Source organism: Aquarana catesbeiana, linkage group LG05, assembly GCF_042186555.1.
Source record: "Aquarana catesbeiana isolate 2022-GZ linkage group LG05, ASM4218655v1, whole genome shotgun sequence".
NCBI classification, from domain to species: Eukaryota; Metazoa; Chordata; class Amphibia; order Anura; family Ranidae; genus Aquarana; species Aquarana catesbeiana.
Genome location: NC_133328.1, coordinates 255,541,273 through 255,565,663, shown reverse-complemented (window position 1 = coordinate 255,565,663; position 24,391 = coordinate 255,541,273). Strand labels below are relative to the sequence as shown.

The window sequence follows — 24,391 nt, the reverse complement described above, 5'->3', positions numbered from 1 at the left end:
ACCTGAGTGGGTATTCGTGTGGGCAAAAAGGAAGAAATTCCTTCCGGTGGATAGTGCCTAGTGATGGATAGTGGTGATGGGCCCTCTCGGGGATTGGGCTGCTGCCTTTTCTGTGCGACCTTAAAGTCATTTCAGCATGTAGACTTAGATAAAAAGGAAGAAGTGCCGGTGTCCAGAGAAATGTGACTTTAAAATATGTTTCATGGATCTTTATTAAAAATTAGAAACATGTACATCAAGCCAACGCTTTTCAGGAGAATAGATTCCCCCTTCTTCAGGGCTGTTGCTGCGTACTATTTGGTGGGAATGATTCCCATGTTGGATCAAGGTTTCTGAATGGCAGGATGCCAGCTTTGTTGTACAGGCAGCAAACCTATCTGTTCATGTCTGATAATATCATCATCCTAATAGCTTTACAGGAACACAAATCAATGTGGAGAAAAGCCTGTGGAAGAATTGAAAGTATTACCTCTTACTAAACTGGTAAAGTAAAATGGTTACATTCAAAATGACTGAATTTGCCACGTATTGGGGGGGACTGTCTGTATTAATAATTTTTTACACTTGATCGTAAAAGCTGAGATATTTGGCTTTATTTTCAAGATTGGAACAAAAATTAATACTTTGAGTGACCGCTGCAAAATAGGAAATGCAGTGAAAAATTATTCTTTTTTGAGAGCTTACAGTATTTCATTGGACAAAAAGTATCTGTATGGTTCATGCGTACGGCACCTAAATACGACACTAAAATGTGTAAAATAAAGAATTTGTTTACTGTTTATGGTCCAATACCAGCCCTCTTCATTATTTTGTGACATTCAACCTTTTTCATGCATGAGCCATTTCTGGTAGGTAGTGCCACCACAATGGATGGACAGCCATGTCAATAATCATTATTCATGGGAGACTTCTGCTCTCCTCCAATGGCTAGCCATACAGTCATGGTAAAATATATTGTTAGTACTCTATGAAAATTATAGTAAGAAGAAAAATAAAACCTGTAAAGTCAAACTTCTAAAGGGTGTCTTTATAACCCTATGGGAACTGGTGTCTTGGCAACTTTGAGGTCTTTCTATAATGAAAACAAGCAAAAACAATTACCTTGAGCACAGGAATATGGAAGGCATGGTTCTCCAGGAAGACATTCTTTTCTGTTCACCTCACACAAATGATTCAGTGGACATGGGTTTGGGTTGCATGGATGTGTAACATCCTCTACCTCATTATCCAGTGAACTTGATCCTATGACAGAAGAAAATAAAATATCTAAGTTAACAATGCACAATTCTTGTATTACGGTATTTGTATATGTAAATGTGCAGATGATAAAATTATATTCTCAACAATGCAGGGGAGTGGAATTTTTCTATTTGAGTCTTTGAGATATCATGTCAAAGAATAAATAAGTTAATCTTTTCAGTCCCAAAGTCTGTCTCTCTCTTTTTTGTGTATATTTAAAAACATTTTGGTTTCACAGCCTCTAACGTTTTGCATTTCAAGCCTTTTGGTTTAGGAGAGCTGTCCTCCCTTTCAACATACCATTACGATATGCATAGGAAAGCTTTGCTGAAGAATCCACAAAGGAAAAAAAAAATATTAGGAATGCTTACATAAGTATGTGTTGCTCATGCAATATGTGCAAGTTTCATCCAGTGTGTCAGTTTTAACTGGGTCATTGAGGGTACAAGCAAAGAGTATATATTTTATTTTTATTTATTACTATTTTTTACATTTTTGTTTATCCTTTTTTCCATATTTTTCTCATCCATGGTGACTGGTTAGAATAAATAGTTATCCATCTCTCCTTTTCAGCAAGCAGGAGGGCATTTTAAGGCTTGGTGATCCCAGCAATAAACCTCATGGAGTGGAGTATGGCCACTGAAATCAAACACTGATTTAAAACAGTGCTAGGGTAAAGAACTGCAAAAGTAGGGCCACTTTAAAAGAGCTCCTGGGGATTAAGTGTCATGCACACACCATTTTTAATCCATAATACAGGCAGTCCACGACTTATATACATCTGACTTACATACGACTCATACTTACAGAGGAAGACAACAGGAAGTGAGAGGAAATCTACCCCTAGGAAAGAATATTTACTCCTGTAAGGCCGGGTTCACACTGGTATGACACGACAGTCATACCACTGTGGATCTGACTTTGCCCTGCAACTTGAAGTCCGACATCCGTCCGACTTCAATGAACAGAGATCCGACTTTGATCCCGACAATACCAAGCACTTTGTGCCTGGTATGAATCTTTAGGGAAAACTTCACGCCAAATAAAAAAAAAAACGGCATGAGTTCCCCCTCCAAGACCATACCAGGCCCTTCGGTCTGGCATGGATTTTAAGGGGAACCCCCCAAAATCCATACCAGGCTCTTATCCGAGCACGCAGTATGGCAGGTAATGAAAGGGGATGGGGATGAGTGAGCGCCCCCCCTCCTGAACTGTACCATATGCCCTCAACATGGGGGGTGGGTGCTTTGGGGCGGGGGGGGCCTGCGTCCTCCACCCCAAAGCACCTTGCCCTCATGTTGATGGGGACAAGGGCCTCTTCCCGACAACCCTGGCCGCTGGTTGTCAGGATCTGCAGGCGGGGGGCTTATTGGAATCTGGAAGCCCACTTTAACAAGGGGGCCCCCAGATCCTGCCCCCCTACCCTATGTGAATGAGTATCGGGTACATTGTACCCCTACCAATTCACCAAAAAAAAGTGTCAAAAATAAAACACAGTACACAGTACACAGAACCCGGCCTAAGAGTTATCATGGAAAAAAGGTGTCTCCACTGAAACTTTATCACCAATCCTTCTTTCCACAACAACCCAAAATTTGTAAAATCCAATGAACAGGGGCACAGACAGCAAAACAAACATTACTGGGATGTTAACTGTTCCCTATACTATCGAAAAACGTTAAAAATATTTTTGTGGTTGTCACACTTAAAAAAATGTACCTGTTCCAACTTACACACAAATTCAACTTAAGAACAAACCTACAGATCTTCTTTGTCACCCGGGGACTACCTTTATCTAAGTTCACATCTTTGTTTTACTCTTGGATCATGGTTATCTTTATAAAAAACATACAGGTTTTTTTTTAATTGCAAATATATTTTTCCTGACAGACTCCATGGCAGCAACGTGTGGGTTAGCCCCGCCTCCATAACTACCCAATAGGATCCCTCTCCCATAAATCTTTGCTCTAGGCTGCTATCTATGTTCCTTTTTTGTCCTCCTCCATAGGACCAGGTGTTGGTTCTCCTACCTGAAGATGACTTCCCTACGATCGCATCAGCCAAGTGCCAAGTTATGTTCCTCCGATAGGCCCTCACTGTTAAGCAGGGTATGAAGTGTACAGCAGAGTAGCGCTGAAGCATTGGAAATTGGTTCATCTATGTGCGCACGGTCTGTTTGCCTATTGTTACCAGGCGACCGTTATCTGCTATAAGTCCTGTGTGTGTGGCGACTCCCTCGGCTCAGGTGATTGTAGGTGGAGTAGGAAAATCACGACCGCAACCCTGAAGGAACTAGCTTTTTGGTGATTGACAGCTACATTCCCTCTTGGAGAGGAGGAGCATTGACCAGAGGGGTCTCACAACTCGAAACATATTGGATATACGAACTCCAATCTTACCAACCCTGGGGAATTAATGTAGAATGGGATATAAATGCCTTTTTGAATAAAGCCTAGTCCCCATATGCAAGATCCTATATCACGTCTGGTGGCATCAGGATATTTGAGTACTGGGTGAACCATATGAGTTTCTAGTTTTTATATATCCCAATTATGAGTTTTGACCTTAATAACCAAGTTATTAATTCCTACATTGCGATTTTTTCCTTTTATTTTTCTATTGATCCTATGTTCATTTATAAGGGGGTAGGACTTTTCATATGTTCATTCCATATTTATGTACAGTTAACACTATGCATATTTAAAAAAAAAATTTCATGTAATTTTTGATCCCTATGTGGGGGCCAGCACCATTTTATTTATGAATATCGGATTACTATGTAACAAATATATCACAATACATTATATATGTTTAATCTGGTACACATATTGTTGATCACATTTTTAGGTAATTCTTTTTTATATCCTCAATTTATATCCTTCAATTCTGTTTCCCTGCTGCAGTGTTTTCATATGATGATTACAACAACATGATTTAACATTATATCACGGAACTCGGTTAATTTAACTTTCGTTCATTCCAATTAAGCCTCTGGACGTTCTCTGCTTGATCAGCATAACGGAGTATTGCCCAGAGCCTATAGAGTATTGCCCAGAGCCTATAGTTTAAATTACACCCACATCTACCCTTTCTGGTTTGGATTTTGTGGTCATAGCCCGTGCAAGGATTACTATGTATTACCAACTTTTACCCTTACCTCTCTTGGCGAAATTTTGGAAGTTATAGCCTATTATACAATGTGACAATGAACTTGTAACATTTTATGTTTTACATTATTATGCTATAAATGCTATGTATTGTATATTTTACATGTTCTATATTTGACTGTACCTCATGACAATTATTAAAATCCTTCCAATTACTTCACCATTCGTACTTTATCGTCATCATATGCTTCATTTAAAGTCCCACCACCCTGTTCTCGCCCCTTCTTTTGATATACAATAGGGATGGAAATATGTGACCTTACCAGGCCACAATTTCAATTAAAGTCCCAAGGGATGGACTATCAGCCTCACCAGGCCAGATGTCCTTAAAGTCCCTACCCCCTTGCCTTTGCTGAAATACTAGATATAGGGATGGAAGCATGTAATTACCCCTTTTCCCCTCTTTTTTGCAACCCTGATCCTATGACCAATTTCCCTTGATTCATCTTTACTAGTCCATAGTGTACATCATAGTTACCCAACTCCTTATATATATATATATTTTTTATCTAATTCCAGCTTTATCACATTTTTTATTCTGGTTTTGTACTTTATACCACAGAGTGTCATTATTGCCATGCGCTGGTCAGTCTTGGTTGTGGGTTGGGCCGTGCTGCTTGCCGTCCGGGCGTTCTCCTTTCCCGGGAGCTGTGACGTGCTTGATGGGCCTCCTCCCACCCTCTGCTTTCCTCATGCCTGGAGGGGTGGTGGCGCCGTCACCGCACGTCAACGTCACGCATCCCGTGCTGGACGCCTGATGCTCCGGCGCCCGGCGCGTGGTAGCCACGCTCGCGAGCAGTTCAGGGGGGCAGTGGCGGTTGGGGGGTGGAGCGGTCTATGCCCGCCCTGCCTCCTCCCCCTTCCCCCCGTCATCCTGTTACGCTGGCGTGACGTCGGCGGCGTCCTCGCCGTGGCGCCCTCTTGAGCGTCTTCCGGGCAGGTTCTGTCACTCAAGGCTCCCTGTACACTTGTTCGCACGCCAGTCCAGGCTCTGTCTCGCTGACACCCCTTCCCAATACTCAGGTACAGTCACTTTCACCACTATTTCTGGTCTCCACTCTCACTCCTCTCACTGTCACCCACTACCCCCTTCTGGTTCACCCTCAGCTGCACTCCACTCTGCATCCAGCCCCCTTTCGCTGTCCACTCTACTCACACCTTCACTCCCCAATTGGGTCTTTCACCCTTTTCCTCACACTTTTTTCCCCCGGTACTAATTGCCTCACCCCTTCACCCATTCTTTCCTCCAGGTTGCCTTGTTCCTTTGCCTGCCATGGTTGTCGCCTCGGGGGGCGCTCCGGGGGAGATGTCCGCCGCGGCTCCCGGGTGGGAGTGCCATTCCGGATGGCTTTGCTTCACGGCACCACACCGCCACCATACGAACCTAGTGAGTCTATTGGCATTTAGATAGGGGGTTTTACCCCGCTATTCTATATATATGTTTACAGCCTATTAAATTGAACCAACCCTCTTACCCCCAGATTCATCATGTGCTTGCTCCTGACAAGTGACCGTCTAGTCACGAAACGCGTTGAGCTGCCACACGTTTTGATTACCAATTAGTACCCATGATACTATGTTTACTCTCTTTACCCTTTCTGGTTTGGATCTTGTGGTCATAGCCCGTGCAAGGATTACTATGTATTACCAACTTTTACCCTTACCTCTCTTGGCGAAATTTTAGAAGTTATAGCCTATTATACAATGTGACAATGAACTTGTAACATTTTATGTTTTACATTATTATGCTATAAATGCTATGTATTGTATATTTTACATGTTCTATATTTGACTGTACCTCATGACAATTATTAAAATCCTTCCAATTACTTCACCATTCGTACTTTATCGTCATCATATGTTTCATTTAAAGTCCCACCACCCTGTTCTCGCCCCTTCTTTTGATATACAATAGGGATGGAAATATGTGACCTTACCAGGCCACAATTTCAATTAAAGTCCCAAGGGATGGACTATCAGCCTCACCAGGCCAGATGTCCTTAAAGTCCCTACCCCCTTGCCTTTGCTGAAATACTAGATATAGGGATGGAAGCATGTAATTACCCCTTTTCCCCTCTTTTTTGCAACCCTGATCCTATGACCAATTTCCCTTGATTCATCTTTACTAGTCCATAGTGTACATCATAGTTACCCAACTCCTTATATATATATATATTTTTTATCTAATTCCAGCTTTATCACATTTTTTATTCTGGTTTTGTACTTTATACCACCGAGTGTCATTATTGCCATGCGCTGGTCCGTCTTGGTTGTGGGTTGGGCCGTGCTGCTTGCCGTCCGGGCGTTCTCCTTTCCCGGGAGCTGTGACATGCTTGATGGGCCTCCTCCCACCCTCTGCTTTCCTCATGCCTGGAGGGGTGGTGGCGCCGTCACCGCACGTCAACGTCACACATCCCGTGCTGGACGCCTGATGCTCCGGCGCCCGGCGCGTGGTAGCCACGCTCGCGAGCAGTTCAGGGGGGCAGTGGCGGTTGGGGGGTGGAGCGGTCTATGCCCGCCCTGCCTCCTCCCATTTCCCCCCGTCATCCTGTTACGCTGGCGTGACGTCGGCGGCGTCCTCGCCGTGGCGCCCACTTGAGCGTCTTCCGGGCAGGTTCTGTCACTCAAGGCTCCCTGTACACTTGTTCGCACGCCAGTCCAGGCTCTGTCTCGCTGACACCCCTTCCCAATACTCAGGTACAGTCACTTTCACCACTATTTCTGGTCTCCACTCTCACTCCTCTCACTGTCACCCACTACCCCCTTCTGGTTCACCCTCAGCTGCACTCCACTCTGCATCCAGCCCCCTTTCGCTGTCCACTCTACTCACACCTTCACTCCCCAATTGGGTCTTTCACCCTTTTCCTCACACTTTTTTCCCCCGGTACTAATTGCCTCACCCCTTCACCCATTCTTTCCTCCAGGTTGCCTTGTTCCTTTGCCTGCCATGGTTGTCGCCTCGGGGGGGCGCTCCGGGGGAGATGTCCGCCGCGGCTCCCGGGTGGGAGTGCCATTCCGGATGGCTTTGCTTCACGGCACCACACCGCCACCATACGAACCTAGTGAGTCTATTGGCATTTAGATAGGGGGTTTTACCCCGCTATTCTATATATATGTTTACAGCCTATTAAATTGAACAAACCCTCTTACCCCCAGATTCATCATGTGCTTGCTCCTGACGAGTGACCGTCTAGTCACGAAACGCGTTGAGCTGCCACACGTTTTGATTACCAATTAGTACCCATGATACTATGTTTACTCTCTTTACCCTTTCTGGTTTGGATCTTGTGGTCATAGCCCGTGCAAGGATTACTATGTATTACCAACTTTTACCCTTACCTCTCTTGGCGAAATTTTGGAAGTTATAGCCTATTATACAATGTGACAATGAACTTGTAACATATTATGTTTTACATTATTATGCTATAAATGCTATGTATTGTATATTTTACATGTTCTATATTTGACTGTACCTCATGACAATTATTAAAATCCTTCCAATTACTTCACCATTCGTACTTTATCGTCATCATATGCTTCATTTAAAGTCCCACCACCCTGTTCTCGCCCCTTCTTTTGCTGAAACACATCAAGGCTTGAGTCACTAACCAAAGTGAGGCTTAAATTGCAAGCCATGGGTGCCATCTTTACTCACCGGAGCATATCGTTCAAATTACACCCATATCGGGGCTTGAGTCACAAATCGTAGTGAGGCTTGAATTGCAAGCCATGGGCACCATCTTTACTAACCGGAAGTGGTCTGTTTATGACTTTTTTGGTGGACATGGAGCTGTCCTTCATTTGAGGTGATCATTTACCCTATAAATACGCAGTGGCTGCAGTGGACCAGCACCCCAGAGGATGCCTTATTAGGACAAAACGTCGGGACGGGCTCTGCTGATGCCACTTGCGTTGCTTTGATTTTATCCAATGCTTTTAATGTCTTCTCAAATGTGAGTGACCATTTTATCATTTTTCAATAAATGCTTTATATTTTACGGTATTACAATATGTGGCCCTATTTTTTCTCCTTTTGCCATATGTCATATTGAGAGGAATCGCTCACGAATTCGGGTCACTATTCCTATGGTAGACAGTTACTGATGTCAAAACGGTCACAGATCCCTATTTCATTTGGTCTATTTGGGAAGTCGTGGTTGCTGGGTGTGTTAAACCAAAAGTCTGGTTGACTCATCAGGCATATGCCTAGTTGGGTTCAACCTGTCTGGTAAGTCCCTTTCCTTACGGTGGTGGATTATCTACAGACAACCAGTTCACACAGATTCGTAGTCACTATATTTGATGTCATATATGGACTTTATGCCATATATGGACTTTATGCACTTTATATGCACTGACACTGTTGGTGTCATTATCGTTGTGATATTTTATTGCTGTGTATTTTTGTTTTGAATATTCATTTATCATATTCGCTTTATATTGGTATAATTTTCTTGCTTATTTCATCTTCATCAGCGCTGCACTATACTACTTCTTTGTACACTATGGGCATCCCTACTCTTCTCTACATGGGGAACGAGTGAAACATTGATAACATAAACGCCACTAAAGCACAGATCGAGGATCCTAAAATTGCTACACAGTGGCACATACTGTGACTGCGCAGTACCCCTGGGGGGTGAGGCCATTTGTTGAGTGCATTTGCAATAGGAGCATGGGTAAGAATCACCAACACTGACGTCACTTAAATGAGAAGATTTTGAGAAAAAGAGATATACAGTGGGGACGGAAAGTATTCAGACCCCCTTACATTTTTCACTCTTTGTTATATTGCAGCCATTTGCTAAAATCATTTAAATTCATTTTTTCCTCATTAATGTAAACACAGCACCACATATTGACAGAAAAACACAGAATTGTTGACATTTTTGCAGATTTATTAAAAAAGAAAAACTGAAATATTACACGGTCCTAAGTATTCAGACCCTTTGCTCAGTATTTAGTAGAAAGCACCCATTTGATCTAATACAGACATGAGTGTTTTTGGGAAAGATGCAACACGTTTTTCACACCTGGATTTGGGGATCCTCTGCCATTCCTCCTTGCAGATCCTCTCCAGTTCTGTCAGGTTGCATGGTAAATGTTGGTGGGCAGCCATTTTTAGGTCTCTCCAGAGATGCTCAATTGGGTTTAAGTCTCAGTCTCCATCTCCAGAGGCTTCAAGAACCCGAGGTGCAAGGGAGGCCTCCCTACTACTTTGGTCTCATCTCAGGTACATGGCCCACGTGACAGAATAATCCAGCCATGTCTGAGACTGAGGGGAGTGCTTCCGCCTTCAAGGCCCTGTGCCAACAAGTGACCTCTGTGTCTCAGGCCCTGACGTCCATACAACAGGGGTACGTTCAACTGGAAGGTCGGCTGACTGCAATGGCCAATACCTCAGTTCTGAGCCCTGCGGAACCACCTGTTATGGCTATGGAGCAGACCATCTCTACTCCAGCTCCTGAACCACAGGTTCCTATGCCGGAATGCTTTTCAGGGGTTCGCCACAAGTTCCGGGCTTTCAGAAACACCTGTCGGCTATACTTTACCTTACAGCCTAGGACCTTCTCGTCAGAGGATACAAAGGTCGGGTTCGTAGTAGCCTTACTTACAGGAGAACCTCAGGCATGGGCTCATCAGCTATTGCAAAGGGAGAGTCCTATACTGCACTCACTGTCTTCTTTCTTCGATGCCATGGCAATGCTCTATGATGACCCACAATGAACCACCACGGCTGAAACAGTGTTGACCTCTCTACAAGAAGGGAAATGCCTTGTTGAGGACTATGTAACGGAATTCCGCAAGTGGGCTGCAGACACTGCATGGAACGTCGCTGCCTTGCGTCATCAGTTTCACTTGGGCCTGTCCAAGCCCCTCAAAGACGAATTAGCAAGAGTGGGGCTCCTTGATACATTGGAATCTACAATTCAGTTGGCTATTCAGCTTGATCGCAGACTCGGAGAACGTCGCAGGGAACGATTCGGTATGGCCCGTCCCACATGGATGCTCCCACGAGTACCCATGGCTCCACACCTGAGAACCCCTGAGACCCATGCATCAACCCCAATTCATGACGCAGAACCGATGCAACCCCTCACACCCGTCCTGTCCTGATTCAACCCTGTTGTCTACAAACTCAAACTGCCCTCAACTTACCGGATCCACCCTGTCTTCCATGCCTCCCTCCTGAAGCCCGTGTCCCCGAACCCCTTTGGGGAATGTGGGGCCCGTCCTCCAGCTCCCTCTATGATTAAAGGGATTGAGGAGTACGAGGTGAGGCAATCCTGGACTGCTGTAGAAGGGGCCGTGGATGCCAATTTCTGGTACAGTGGAGGGGTTACGGCCCTCAAGAGAATTCCTGGGAACCCGAGTTGGATATACATGCTCCAGATCTTCTCTGGTAGTTCTTTCACCGAGCTTCATCCCGGGGGCCGGGAACCTTGACTTTGATAAAGCGCATGCGTGCAAAACGCATAGTCATGGCAACCGTATTGCTTGTGGTTCATGTTGGTTCCCGAGCACAAGCAGGTTTCCGAGACCATTCGGCTCCCTTCAGCGCTGTACGCTACCCGCACGAGCCTACCCGATCTGACCTCGGTTCCCGCCCCGTGACTTCCCCATCTGGACCATGGCGGCTCAGTTTGTCCACCCTTTGCTCGCCTACACACCACCAGAGAGACCGGCTTGCCATCTGACCGCGGTCCGCGGCCTCACCCGATCCCTGTGTCAGTACACCAGCTGGCTCTGCAAACTGACAGGTGAGATACGGCACTCCATCCCTTCACGGCCCGCAGCCTCCCCCCCCCCCGCACCAAGCCTACGAGTCCAGGCCGTCCAATGGGTCCTTTGTCCAGCTGAGTGCAGCAGGGAGATTGGCCCCTTCACCACTGTCAGGCTCACTCAATCTGTGGATGCAGTCAGCTTCCCGTTGCTATGGGAACCCCAGTGATACCATGAGCTGCTTTTACATAGTTACATAGTTAGGTTGAAAAAAGACACAAGTTCATCCAGTTCAACCATAAAAAAAAAACAAAAAAAAAAAACAAAAAAATAATATCGTACAATCCAATATACCCAATTCTATACCCACAGTTGATCCAGAGGAAGGCAAAAAACCCCAGAAGAGCATGCACCAATTTGCTACAGCAGGGGAAAAAATTCCTTCCTGATCCCCCAAGAGGCAATCGGATTTTCCCTGGATCAACTTTACCTATAAATGTCAGTACCCAGTTATATTATGTACATTTAGGAAAGTATCCAGGCCTTTCTTAAAGCAATCTACTGAACTGGCCAGAACCACCTCTGGCGGGAGTCTATTCCACATTTTCACAGTTCTTACTGTGAAGAAACCTTTCCGTATTTGGAGATGAAATCTCTTTTCCTCCAGTCGTAAAGAGTGCCCCCTTGTCCTCTGTGTTGACCGTAAAGTGAATAACTCAACACCAAGTTCACTATATGGACCCCTTATATATTTGAACATGTTGATCATATCCCCCTTATTCTCCTCTTCTCAAGAGTGAACAAATTCAGTTCCTCTAATCTTTCCTCATAGCTGATCTCCTCCATGCCTCTTATCAGTTTGGTTGCCCTTCTCTGCACGTTCTCCAGTTCCCTGATATCCTTTTTGAGAACTGGTGCCCAAAACTGAACTGCATATTCCAGATGAGGTCTTACTAATAATTTGAACAGGGGCAAAATGATATCTCTCTCTCTGGAGTCCATACCTCTCTTAATACAAGAAAGGACTTTGCTCGCTTTGGAAACCGCAGCTTGGCATTGCATGCTATTATTGAGCTTATGATCTACCAAAACCCCCACATCCTTCTCCACTACGGATTCCCCCAGTTGTACTCCCCCTAGCATGTATGATGCATGCATATTCTTAGCCCCCAAGTGCATAAATTTACATTTCTCAACATTAAACCTCATCTGCCACATAGACGCCCAATTAGACAGAGTATTTAGGTCAGCTTGTAAATTGGAGGCATCCTGTAAGGATGTTATTCCACTGCATAGCTTGGTTTCATCTGCAAAGACAGAAATGTTACTTTTGATCCCAGACCCAATATCATTTATAAAGATATTAAAGAGTAAGGGTCCCAGCACTGAACCTTGGGGTACACCACTGATAACCCTAGACCATTTAGAGTAAGAATCATTAACCACTACTCTCTGATTTCTGTCTTTTAGCCAGTTTTCTATCCATTTACAAACTGATATTTCCAAGCCTGTAGACTTTAACTTACACATGAGCCGTGTGTGCGAAACTGTATCGAAGGCTTTTGCAAAAAAAGTATACCACGTCCACAGCCACCCCTCTGTCCAAGGTTTTACTTACCTCTTCATAAAAAGAAATCAGGTTTGTCTGATAACTTCTGTCTTTCATGAATCCATGCTGTCTATTGCTTAAAATGGTCTTTTATTAAATGCTCCAGTATCTTCCCGACTATAGAAGTTAAACTAACAGGTCTATAGTTACTCGGTAAAGACTTTGATCCCTTTTTAAATATAGGCACCACGTTCACCCTGCACCAATCCAATGGTACTATTCCTGTCATTAATAAGTCCCTAAAAATTAGATACAATGGCTTTGAAATTACAGAGCTCAATTCTTTTAGGATCCGTGGTTGGATGCCATCAGGTCCAGGTGCTTTATCCACCTTTATTCTGTCTAAATATTTCTGGACCATATCACTTTTGAGCCATTGTGGCTCATTCGGGGCTGTGTCACTACCACCCCCATTATGGACATGAGCTCCCCCATGCTCTTTTGTATACACAGAGCTGAAGAAAGTATTTAATAAATTAGCCTTCACCTTGTCCCCAGTCACCCACTCTAGATTATTTTGTAAAGGGCCTACATGCTCAGACCTGACCTTTTTACTATTATATATAATTGAATTATTTATATTAATTATTTATATTTTGGGGTTTGTCCTACTATTTTTGCGATTTGTCGTTCATTTTGAATTTTTGCACCCTTGATTTCCTTTTTACATATTCTGTTAAATTCTTTGTAGCATTTAAACGACACTAGTGTTCCTTCATTTTTATATTTTTTAAAAGCTCTTTTCTTATTGTTTATAGCTTTTCTAACTTTGACCGTGAGCCACATAGGTTTTATTTTTAGCCTTTTAAACTTATTGCCCATGGGAATATACTTTGCAGTGAGGTCCCAAACAGTCTTTTTGAAGAATTCCCATTTCTGTTCTGTGTTTATCGCTGCCAATATTCCCTCCCAGTCTAAGTCCTGGAGAGCAGCCCTCATCCTTGGAAAATTTGCTCTCTTGAAGTTAAGTGTTTTTATCTTGCCCGTATGTATCTCTTGTCTACAGCTAACATCAAATGAAATCATGTTATGATCACTGCTACCCAGGTGTTCCTTTATCTGAACATTAGTAATAAGCTCTGCATGGTTTGAGATTACCAGGTCCAACAGAGGTTCATTCCTAGTTGGGGCCTCAAAAAACTGGACCATAAAATTGTCCTGTACTAGGTTTATAAATTTTTGCCCTTTAACTGTCCCAGCAGTGCCATTACTTCAGTCAATTTCTGGGTAGTTAAAATCCCCCATTATTATCACCGTCCCAGCCCTTGCAGCCCTTTCCATCTGTGCAAGGAGCTGAGTCTCCACCTCCTCGTTAACATTGTGTGGTCTAAAACAAACTCCTATGATTAACTTTGAACTACGCACATCTATATGCAGTTCCACCCATATTGCTTCAGACTCATCACACTCTCCATCAATCAGGTCCTCCTTCACACTTGCTTTGAGATCACTTCTCACATAGAGACAGACCCCGCCACCTTTCCTTTTTACCCTGTCTCACCGAAAGAGTGCATAGCCAGGAATATTAATAGCCCAGTCATGTGAGGATTGAAGCCAAGTTTCAGCAATACCGATTACATCATAGTTCACTTCATGCACCAGAGCTTCCAACTCACCTATTTTGCTTGGCAGACTTCTGGCATTGGTGAACAAACACTTTAATGCATTATTACATTTTGCTCTGGTGTTTTTCATATAATTTTTAGTAGTACAAATGGCACTACAGTTTCCAATGGCTGTTTGCAACATGGGAAATTTCTTGTCACCTGCCATAACCCTCCCCCCATCTGTCCCCATTCCACCCTCCATTAATGTCTGACCCCTAACTGACCTGTCTTCTCGATGTAATTCTAGTTCACCCTCCCCCCTCAATCCTAGTTTAAATACTCCTCCTACTTTTAATACATTTATTTCTTCCATCAACCACATCATTATTGCATTGACTTTGGATTTTGTCTTTCCCATGTGCATGTCCTAGTAAACTTGTTATGCTATTTTATGCTGCTTCCCAGAGACTCTTTTTTATTCTAAACCCATTGAGCGCTGACACCCTTGGTTTTGTTTTGCTGTCACCCATATCCTCCAGTATGGTCTTGCTGCCTTGGATTTAGCCCCTATTATAACACTCGTGATCCCACTCCACATAACCACAGTTGAGCGCTGATGAAACTTTGCTATTTTTCTTCTAATATTTGCATCACAACCCAAAGACCAATTTTTGATACAGCAGTATGACCCTTCTGCATTGTGTTTTTAAAATGAGTAAGGCCTTGTTTGTTTTGGGACTCCATTTAAATGAATGAATGAAGAAAAAAAGCGGTAAGGCGGTGAGACATTATGGGGTTGATTTAATAAAACTGCAGAGTGTAAAATAGCATACAGCTCTGCATAGAAACCAATTAGCTTTCTGTTTTCTTGGTTTTTTTTGTCAAAGCTTAATCGAACAAGCTGAAGTTAGAAGCTGATTGGCTACCATGCACAGCTGCACCAGATTTTGCAACTTTCCAATTTTAGTAAATCAACCCCTATCTGTCAAATTTTGTCAGTCATGAGGTGCTATATGAAGTATTATGGAGAAGGCACTCTATGGAACACTGGAAGCTCCAAACTGCAGCCTGCATTTTATGAATGGCGCACAAAATGTAGGTACAGTGTCAAATAAACACTGCAGTCTAGCAGAGAACTCACAGCAGTATCTGCTGTCCCCTATACACAAGTCCCTTAGGCTGGCCATACGTTATACAATTGTCTTGTTCAATTAACCTTTTGATTTACTAGAACCATATAATATGAGGTCAAACCTAAACACTTTTAATTTGTATGCAATCAGGTAGGCCCTTGCACTACATAGCTGAAGGTAAATCTAAAGGAAATTGAACAAGAAAATTGTATAATGTGTGGCCAGCTTTTTTGAAGCACATGATTAGAGCCAGAGGCTATAATAGGCTTCAAAAAAGGGTGGTGTGACAATAGCGAATTAATATTTACTATAACCACACTGATCCTCCTCTGGGCCAATCAGGAAGCGGGTCTTGAGACCCGTCACCCGATTGGCTGAAAGGACAGGTGATCCTGTTGAACACCTAGGAGGAGGAGGGGGGAGCCACACGGCGGAAGCTGTCATGATGCAGAAGGGAAAAGGAGTAGCTTGCTGCCCGCCACCCATAGAAGCCCGTATACCCACCCGCACGCGACCCAGATGGAATATGTCCCGGGGGGGGGGTTGTTTCCCAGCCGCCTCTGATGGCCAGCCTTGGCCAGGTTAAAAGTTTGTAATTCAATCACTTGTTTCCAGTCAGAGGGCCTGATTAACATGCTGACAATTACAGTATGGTGAACTGTGTCGATCTTCCTTGCCAGCAAACAGCACTTGCTAGATGTGCATCCTGCTTGTGTACATGAACACAGCTAGGCTCAGTGGATGGAAAGCAGGTCAATAAAAGTAAACAATTGATACATACATCAGTGAAGAATTGCTCCTACTGAAGCATTCTCCCTGTACTTCAGTTCAGGGCTTTTGTAAAACAAAAGTTATATTAAGGCCTCATGCACACGAGACGCCAGTGCAAACTCTGCTGAACACATGTTTTTAAAAGCTAAAACCGTCGTTTAGAAACGCCCGTTTTGGCGTGTTTGCATGCCACGTTTAGCCGCGTTTGTGTCTAGAAGTGTCTGCAGAGCGGAAAATGACATTTTGCGACCCGACTTTGGGGCCCCGTATCTCGGGGCCACTTGGTGCCCCAAATTTGGTGTGCTAATACAGCGGAACTAGCACTACAACATATCCAAATTTGGGGTTCCTAGCACTAAGTGGCCCCGAGATACGGGGCCCCAAAGTCGGGTAGCAAAATGTCAAGCACTTTTCTGCAGCGGAGAATGACATTTTGTGACCCGAATTTGGGGCCCCATATCTCGGGGCCACTTGGTGCTAGGAACCCCAAATTTGTATATGTTATAGTTCTAATCCAACTGTGTTAGCACACCAAATTTGGGGTTCCTAGCACCGAGATATGGGGCCCCAAATTCGTGTTGTATAAAACACTTATAAACGCAAACGCGGCTAAACGCGGTACCCGCGTTTAGCCACGTTTGGCCTCTGAAACGTGGAAAACTTTTGCGTCTGTACCCATTTTTTTGCTTCTAGAAAAACAAGGTTAAACGCAACTGCCTAAAAATGCCAAAAAATGAGACTGTGTACATGGACACATAGGATAACATTGAATGGCTTTAGGGGCAGTTGAAAAAAGTGTCCAACTGCCTCTGAACGCGAGTTTACATCTCGTGTACATGAGGCCTAAGAAGTTGAAGAAGAAAATAGGAAATAAGGAAATGCTGTGTAGAGATATGCAAAATACATCCTTCCAGTTACTGTATTACATTCATTTATATTCCAGTAAAGAAATTACTTGATCAGACATAATTTGAAATGTCTTCAGTGGAGCACAGCTATGCAAACTGTATGTTTCCTACATTTAGGCACAAGAACATGGAAAAAGGATATCTGCATCCGTTCATTTGCATTTAGAAGCAGACCGAGACAGTAAAAATATAAATTCAAATTTTGAACTTTAAAAGTATTAGGACTCTATTAAGCATGAGTTTTCTATTTTTTTCCTAGTTTTTGCTTTAAATGTTGCCTTACTTATTATTGCTGCACCAAATCACACACAGCTTTATATATTACATCGATTATGAAGGATACATTTCAATGTTGTTAATACAAGAAAATAGACTGGTACTTACGAAGATAAGTTTCCAAAGGAATACAGTCCTCTGTGTCATCAGTGGAAGACAGCATTTCGCATACGCTTTCAGCAGTGTGGCTTTCAGGAAATTTGCTGTGATCTCCACACTTTCTTAGTATTTCCACACAATCTGCTCTTTTTGGATAAAAAATGCATAATAAGACAATATACTGTACCAAATAACACATCAGTACATATGGTATACATAAGCTTACATACTCAGTATAGTTTTATTTTTTTTAAGTAACAAGACGTAAAAATTATGTTTCCTCTAGTTCCTGTGACACATAAAAAAAAACCCTGAATATACATGAAGCGCCCTACTCCCGTAGGAGCGGCTGTTAGTTCGTTCTACCCGGAGCTTTAGCCATCCCCCTACTCCTCAACCATATAGAACACGCAGACAGTCAAATGAAAGTGAACTGTATACAAGTTTATTGTGGATTCCATGTGAAAGGCAGCATCATGTTGAAAAGTCACTTTAAAAAATGCAGCACTATACTGAATAGTCACTGAATAACTCTCAGCAGGGTTAGATGATATGCAACACAATATTATCCTCAAATTACATAATCCTAAAGTAGTAGAAGTAGACCTCCGATTGCATAACATTCCCTTGTGCAGTGCATGTTTCCTTCTTCCTCTTGACTACCACTTCCCGTGCAGGTGAATAATGAATAATAGTTCAGCGCATTCAGATTTATAAAAGGTAAGCCCCTATTAGTAGACTTCCATCTGATATCAATACTTTCAGTGCAAAGCGTGTTTCCTTCTCCCTTTTGACTACCAATTCCCTACTTCACAGCACCCATGATTCTAGCTTCTTGAATGATCACACAGATAACATTCAGAAGATGACTTCTGGATTCCCCATGGATATCAGTGCTATAAGGCCCAGCTCAATTACCCTGGCACCCGCACACCGATCCCTGTAAAGTCTCTCATAGGTACTGGTTCCCTTTGGGTTACACTCACTTGTGTTCCTGAGGTATGATCCATGTCGCACATGGAAGATCCTCACCCATTCCTGGATGTCAGTATTGGCAGCATTTGGAAGAAGTACTTCAGTTCCTCTCCATCAGCATGACTTTACAGTTCCTCTCTTCTCACTTGGGAAGAGAATCAGTGCTATGTCCGTGTCTGAATCCTGGCTCCTGGGTCTCTTCTCCACCCATCCATATCCACACCAAGCACAGGTCCTTCTCCCCCCGAGGAGGAAGAGCACACGTGGAAGCCTCTTGTCTCACATCCTACGTCAGGCTCCTCTCACTTCCCATGCAGAACAAGAACCCCGGGAAGCATGTGACCAGGCCTTTTATACAAGTCCAGCCCCTGTCCCAACAAATTAACCATTGGTCCAGAGGCGTCTTCCCAAAAGCCACCTGTCACTCACACTCATATTCCTTTTGTCTTCTAGGCCAGCCCCCAGAAAACAAAGGAAACTGTTCAAGCAGAGTGCAGGGGGTCACACCCTCCTCTACACTATTAAACCTCCCCAGCAATCAAACCCCACCAGAATACACTGCAGAGTGAGATTCTTGGAAATTCAGCCTACTTTAACACTAAACTTACTATTGTAGCACTCACCCAAACTGGTTGGCGCTACATACACAACACAATCATATGATAGGCTACATAGTAATAATGCTGCACACTCACATCTCCCACTACCCCATGTTGCCTTCTAGTTTTTCCAATGTTGTCTGAATTCTCCTACCCTGGCCAAGACTGCCTTCCAGCAGCACTTTCTAATGTATATTGGATCACAAACACCAATAAGCTCACTGCTCTGGCCAGGACCATTGTTCAACAAGATTCAGGCTACTAGTGCGACAAACGCTCCGACATTGGGAGCTCATGTCGCATGACGTGTGAAAATCAATGTTTCCCTATGGGAGCCATCTTAACTGGTCCGACACAAGTCGGTCCGACTTCGAAAATGCTCCCTGCACTACTTTGGTCCAACTTTGATCCTACTTCAGCCCATTGACTATCATTGGAGTCGGATCAAAGTCGGATCGCCGTCTTGCATGATCTGACTTTGGCATGCGACTTCTGGTCAGATGATCTTGAGGGGGAACTCCGCGTCAAATTTTAAATAAAAAACCGGCATGGGTTCCCCCTCCAAGAGCATATCAGGCCCTTGGGTCTAGTATGGATTTTAATGGGAACCCCCTACGCCGAAAAAACGGCGTGGGGGTCCACCCCAAATCCATACAAGACCCTTATCCGAGCACGCAGCCCGGCCAGTCAGGAAAAGGGGTGGGGATGAGAGAGCTCCCCCCCTGAACCGTACCAGGCCACATGCCCTCAACATGGGGGGTGGGTCCTTTGGGGTGGGGGGCCGCAAGGGGAGGACAAGGGCCCGCCCCATCATGCCCCGTGCAGAGACATCATAAGGGGCGGGGTCACCGGGTGACATCACTCGGTGACCACGTCCCATGCCTATATAAGTCATTGCTCACCGCGCACACGGCATTACAGCGGGAGAGAGCGTTGTGTCAACATCGGAAGAAGACCAGAGGGTGAAGCCCGGCAGAAGACACCGGAGAGAGGGAGAAGAACCGGTGAGCGTGGAGAAGAGGCCGGAGAGCGCGGAGAAGTCGGAAGAGACCCCCGAAGTCGGAGGTAGACCCCCAGGGCTGCCTAATAAATTACTTTAAAAACCTGTCTAGTGTGTTTTTTTTTTATTGACACTTTTTTCCCTAGGTGAATGGGTAGGGGTACGATGTACCCCATACTCATTCACATAGGGTGGGGGGTTGGGATCTGAGGGCCCCCTCATTAAAGGGGCTCCTGGATTCCGATAAGCCCCCCCGCCCACAGACCCCGACAACCAACGGCCAGGGTTGTCGGAAAGAGGCCTTTGTCCTCATCAACATGGAGACAAGGTGCTTTGGGGTTGCGGGGGCCGCAGGGCGACCCCTGCCCCAAAGCACCCACACCCTCATGTTGAGGGCATGCGGCCTGGTACAGTTCAGGGGGCTCGTTCCTGGAGGGGGAACCCATGCCGTTTTTTAATTTAAATTTTGGCGTGGAGTTCCCCCTCAAGATTCATACCAAGCACAGTGCCTGGTATTGGCGTGGATCCAAGTCGGATCCCTGTTCATTGAATGTCGGACGTATGTCGGCTTCAAGTCGCAGAGCAAAGTCGGATCCAAAGTAGGACGGCTGTCGTGTCGCACCAGTATGAACCCGGCCTAGCGCTCATAGAAACCAAATTTGCAAAGGTTGTCTCTCATAGCACTCTCTTGCAGCTTTCATTGAACTCAGACAAATATAATGGGAAATCTTAGCACCCTGTCAGATAACACACACTCTTGTCATTCTTTATGGTTAAATGCCACTACCAAAATATCCAATCAATAAAATACAGCTTAAAATTATTATTAAACAGAAATCCTGCGCTTAATATCCACCTTAATAAATATGTGACCACACCACTTCCAAAATCAAAATCAAAAAAATATTATATGATAATCCAAAAAAGTGAATGTGTATACCAATCAAAATACAAGAGCAGCTATGCAGTAATGGGGCGTACACACGGTCGGACTTTTCGGCTACAAAAATCCGACAGCCCGTCCGCCAAACTTTCGACGGACTTTTGGCGGACTTGCGGCGGACTTTCTAGCGAACGGACTTGCCTACATACGATCACACAAAAGTCCGACGGATTCGTACGTGATGACGTACACCGAACTAAAATAAGGAAGTTGATAGCCAGTAGCCAATAGCTGCCCTAGCGTGGGTTTTTGTCCGTCGGACTAGCATACAGACGAGCAGATTTCTGGGTCCGGCGGAGTTACGACGTAAAGATTTGAAGCATGTTCCAAATCTAAAGTCCGTCAGATTTGCGACTGGAAAAGTCCGCTGAAAGTCCGCTGAAAGTCCGGGGAAGCCCACACACAATCGGATTGTCCGCCGGATTTGGTCCGTCGGCATCCGTCGGACTTTTGTAGCCGAAAAGTCCGACCGTGTGTACGCCCCATAAGTCTGAATATGGGACTCAAATGGTTAATTAAAAAGTGACTACGTGCCCTTCTCATTCAATTATCAATAATCACAAATAATATAACAAAACATTGAAACGTGTAGCAAAACAATTTCCGAGTGAGTCCATCAAAATGATACATACAGTGCCTTGAAAAAGTATTCATACCCCTTGAAATGTTCCAAATTTTGTCATATTACAACCAAAAATGTATTTTATTGGGATTTTATGTGATAGATCAACATAAAGTGGCACATAATTGTAAAGTAGAAGGAAAATGATAAATGGTTTTCAAAATTTTTACAAACAAATATCTGAAAAGTGTGGCATGCATTTGTATTCAGCCCCCTTTACTCTGATACCCCTAACTGAAATCTAGTGTAACCAACTGCCTTCAGAGGTCACCTAATTAGTAAATAGAGTCCACCGGTGTGTAATTTAATCTCAATATAAATACAGCTGTTCTGTGAAGGTTTGTTAGAATACCTTAGTGAACAAACAGCATCAAGATGGCCAAGGAACACACCAGACAGGTCAGGGATAAAGTTGTAAAAATGTCAAAGAATTACTGCGCTACTTAATATGACAAAAAGAGCAGCTAACACTACAATCAGACAAATTGTGGAGGTGATAAATCAAAATAAAGGGCAGCGCTAATCAATATGGCATAAACAAGAAAACATTTGCAAATATGCAAACAATGAACATATAAATGTGCAAATACAAACTTGGTTGTGCATGTAAATGGCATAAATGAAACACCAATATAAAGTGCAAAGTGCTATAAAAATAACAAAAAATAAAAAAAATCCACATGAGAACAATGCATCAATCCTTGAAGGTAAAATTTGAAAAAATTGTCCATAAATGTAAATAAAGATGAATCGCTGGTAACTAAAAATAATTCAAGGTGAAGATGTAGAATCTTTCGCCATATATAGACGTTGACCGCCGTCAAGTAAGGAATCACCCTAGACTGTGCAGTCTTACCGGACTGCGTGGACCCTATAGTTACCTAGTACATAGTCAGGTTGAAAAAAGACACAAGTCCATCCAGTTCAACCATAAAAAATAAATAAATAAAATAAAAAATATCGTACAATCCAATATACCCAATTCTTTACCCACAGTTGATCCAGAGGAAGGCAAAAAACCCCAGCAAAAGCATGCTCCAATTTGCTACAGCAGAGGAAAAAATTCCTTCCTGATCCCCCAAGAGGCAATCAGATTTTCCCTGGATTAACTTTACCTATAAATGTTAGTACCCTGTTATATTTTTCTTAAAGCAATCTACTGAGCTGGCTAGAACCACCTCTGGCAGGAGTCTATTCCACATTTTTACAGCTCTTACTGTGAAGAAACCTTTCCGTATTTGGAGATGAAATCTCTTTTCCTCTAGACTTAAAGAGTGCCCCCGTGTCCTCTGTTGACCGTAAAGTGAATAACTCAACACCAAGTTCACTATATGGACCCCTTATATATTTGAACAAATTGTTGATCATATCTCCCCTTATTCTCCTCTTCTTAAGAATGAATAAATTCAGTTCCTCTAATCTTCTCTCTAGTTCCTCTAATCTTCTAAGCTCCTCCATGCCTCTTATCAGTTTGGTTGCCCTTCTCTACACTTTCTCCAGTTCCCCGATATCCTTTTTGAGAACTGGTGCCCAAAACTGAACTGCATATTCCAGATGAGGTTTTACTAACGATTTGAACAGGGGCAAAATGATATCTCTCTCTCTGGAGTCCATACCTCTCTTAATACAAGAAAGGACTTTGCTCGCTTTGGAAACCGCAGCTTGGCATTGCATGCTATTATTGAGCTTATGATCTACCAAAACCCCCAGATCCTTCTCCACTATGGATTCCCAGTTGAACTCCCCCTAGCATGTATGATGCATGCATATTCTTAGCCCCCAAGTCCATAACTTTACATTTATCAACATTAAACCTCATCTGCCACATAGTCGCCCAATTAGTGCATTGAGGTCTGCTTGTAAATTGGAGGCATCCTGTAAGGACGTTATTCCACTGCATAGCTTGGTGTCATCAGAAATGTTACTTTTGATCCCAGACCCAATATCACTTATAAATATATTAAAAAGTAAGGGTCCCAGCACTGAACCTTGGGGTACACCACTGATAACCTTAGACCATTCAGAGAAAGAATCATTAACCACTGCTCTCTGAATTCTGTCTTTTAGCCAGTTTTCTATCCATTTACAAACTGATATTTCCAAGCCTGTAGACTTTACCTTACACATATGAGCCATGTGTGCAGAACTGTATCGAACGCTTTTGCAAAATCCAAGTATACCTCCCCTCTGTCCAAGGTTTTACTTACTGCTTCATAAAAAGAAATCAGGTTTGTCTGACAACTTCTGTCTTTCATGAATCCATGCTGTCTGTTGCTTAAAATGTTTTTTTCCAGCAAGAACTCCTCTATGTGGTCTTTTATTAAATGCTCCAGTATCTTCCCGACTACAGAAGTTAAACTAACAGGTCTATAGTTACTTGGTAAAGACTTTGATCCCTTTTTAAATATAGGCACCACGTTCGCCCTGCGCCAATCCAGTGGTACTATTCCCGTCATTAATGAGTCCCTAAAAATTAGATACAATGGCTTTGAAATTACAGAGCTCAATTCTTTTAGGATCCGTGGGTGGATGCCATCAGGTCCAGGTGCTTTATCCACCTTTATTCTGTCTAAATATTTCTGGACCATATCACTTTTGAGCCATTGTGGATCATTCGGGGCTGTGTCAATACCACCCCCATTATGGACATGAGCTCCCTCATGCTCTTTTGTATACACAGAGCTGAAGAAAGTATTTAATAAATTAGCCTTCTCTTTGTCCCCAGTCACACACTCTAGATTTTTTTGTAAAGGGCCTACATGCTCCGACCTGACCTTTTT

The 24,391-nt window shown here is 43.6% G+C and overlaps 1 protein-coding gene across 4 annotated transcripts in view; it reads right to left on the bottom strand.

Annotated features, from left to right (window-relative positions):
- RECK (reversion inducing cysteine rich protein with kazal motifs) overlaps nt 1-24,391 on the bottom strand; it is a 1,099,858-nt gene that overhangs the window by 391,820 nt on the left and 683,647 nt on the right. For all 4 annotated transcript variants that reach the window (XM_073630723.1, XM_073630721.1, XM_073630722.1 and 1 more), the window contains exons 12-13: nt 17,482-17,618; nt 1,102-1,242 (exon numbers count right to left, since the gene is read on the bottom strand). In XM_073630723.1, coding sequence (XP_073486824.1) covers nt 1,102-1,242; nt 17,482-17,618 — 278 coding nt within the window. The remainder of the gene's footprint in view (nt 1-1,101; nt 1,243-17,481; nt 17,619-24,391) is intronic.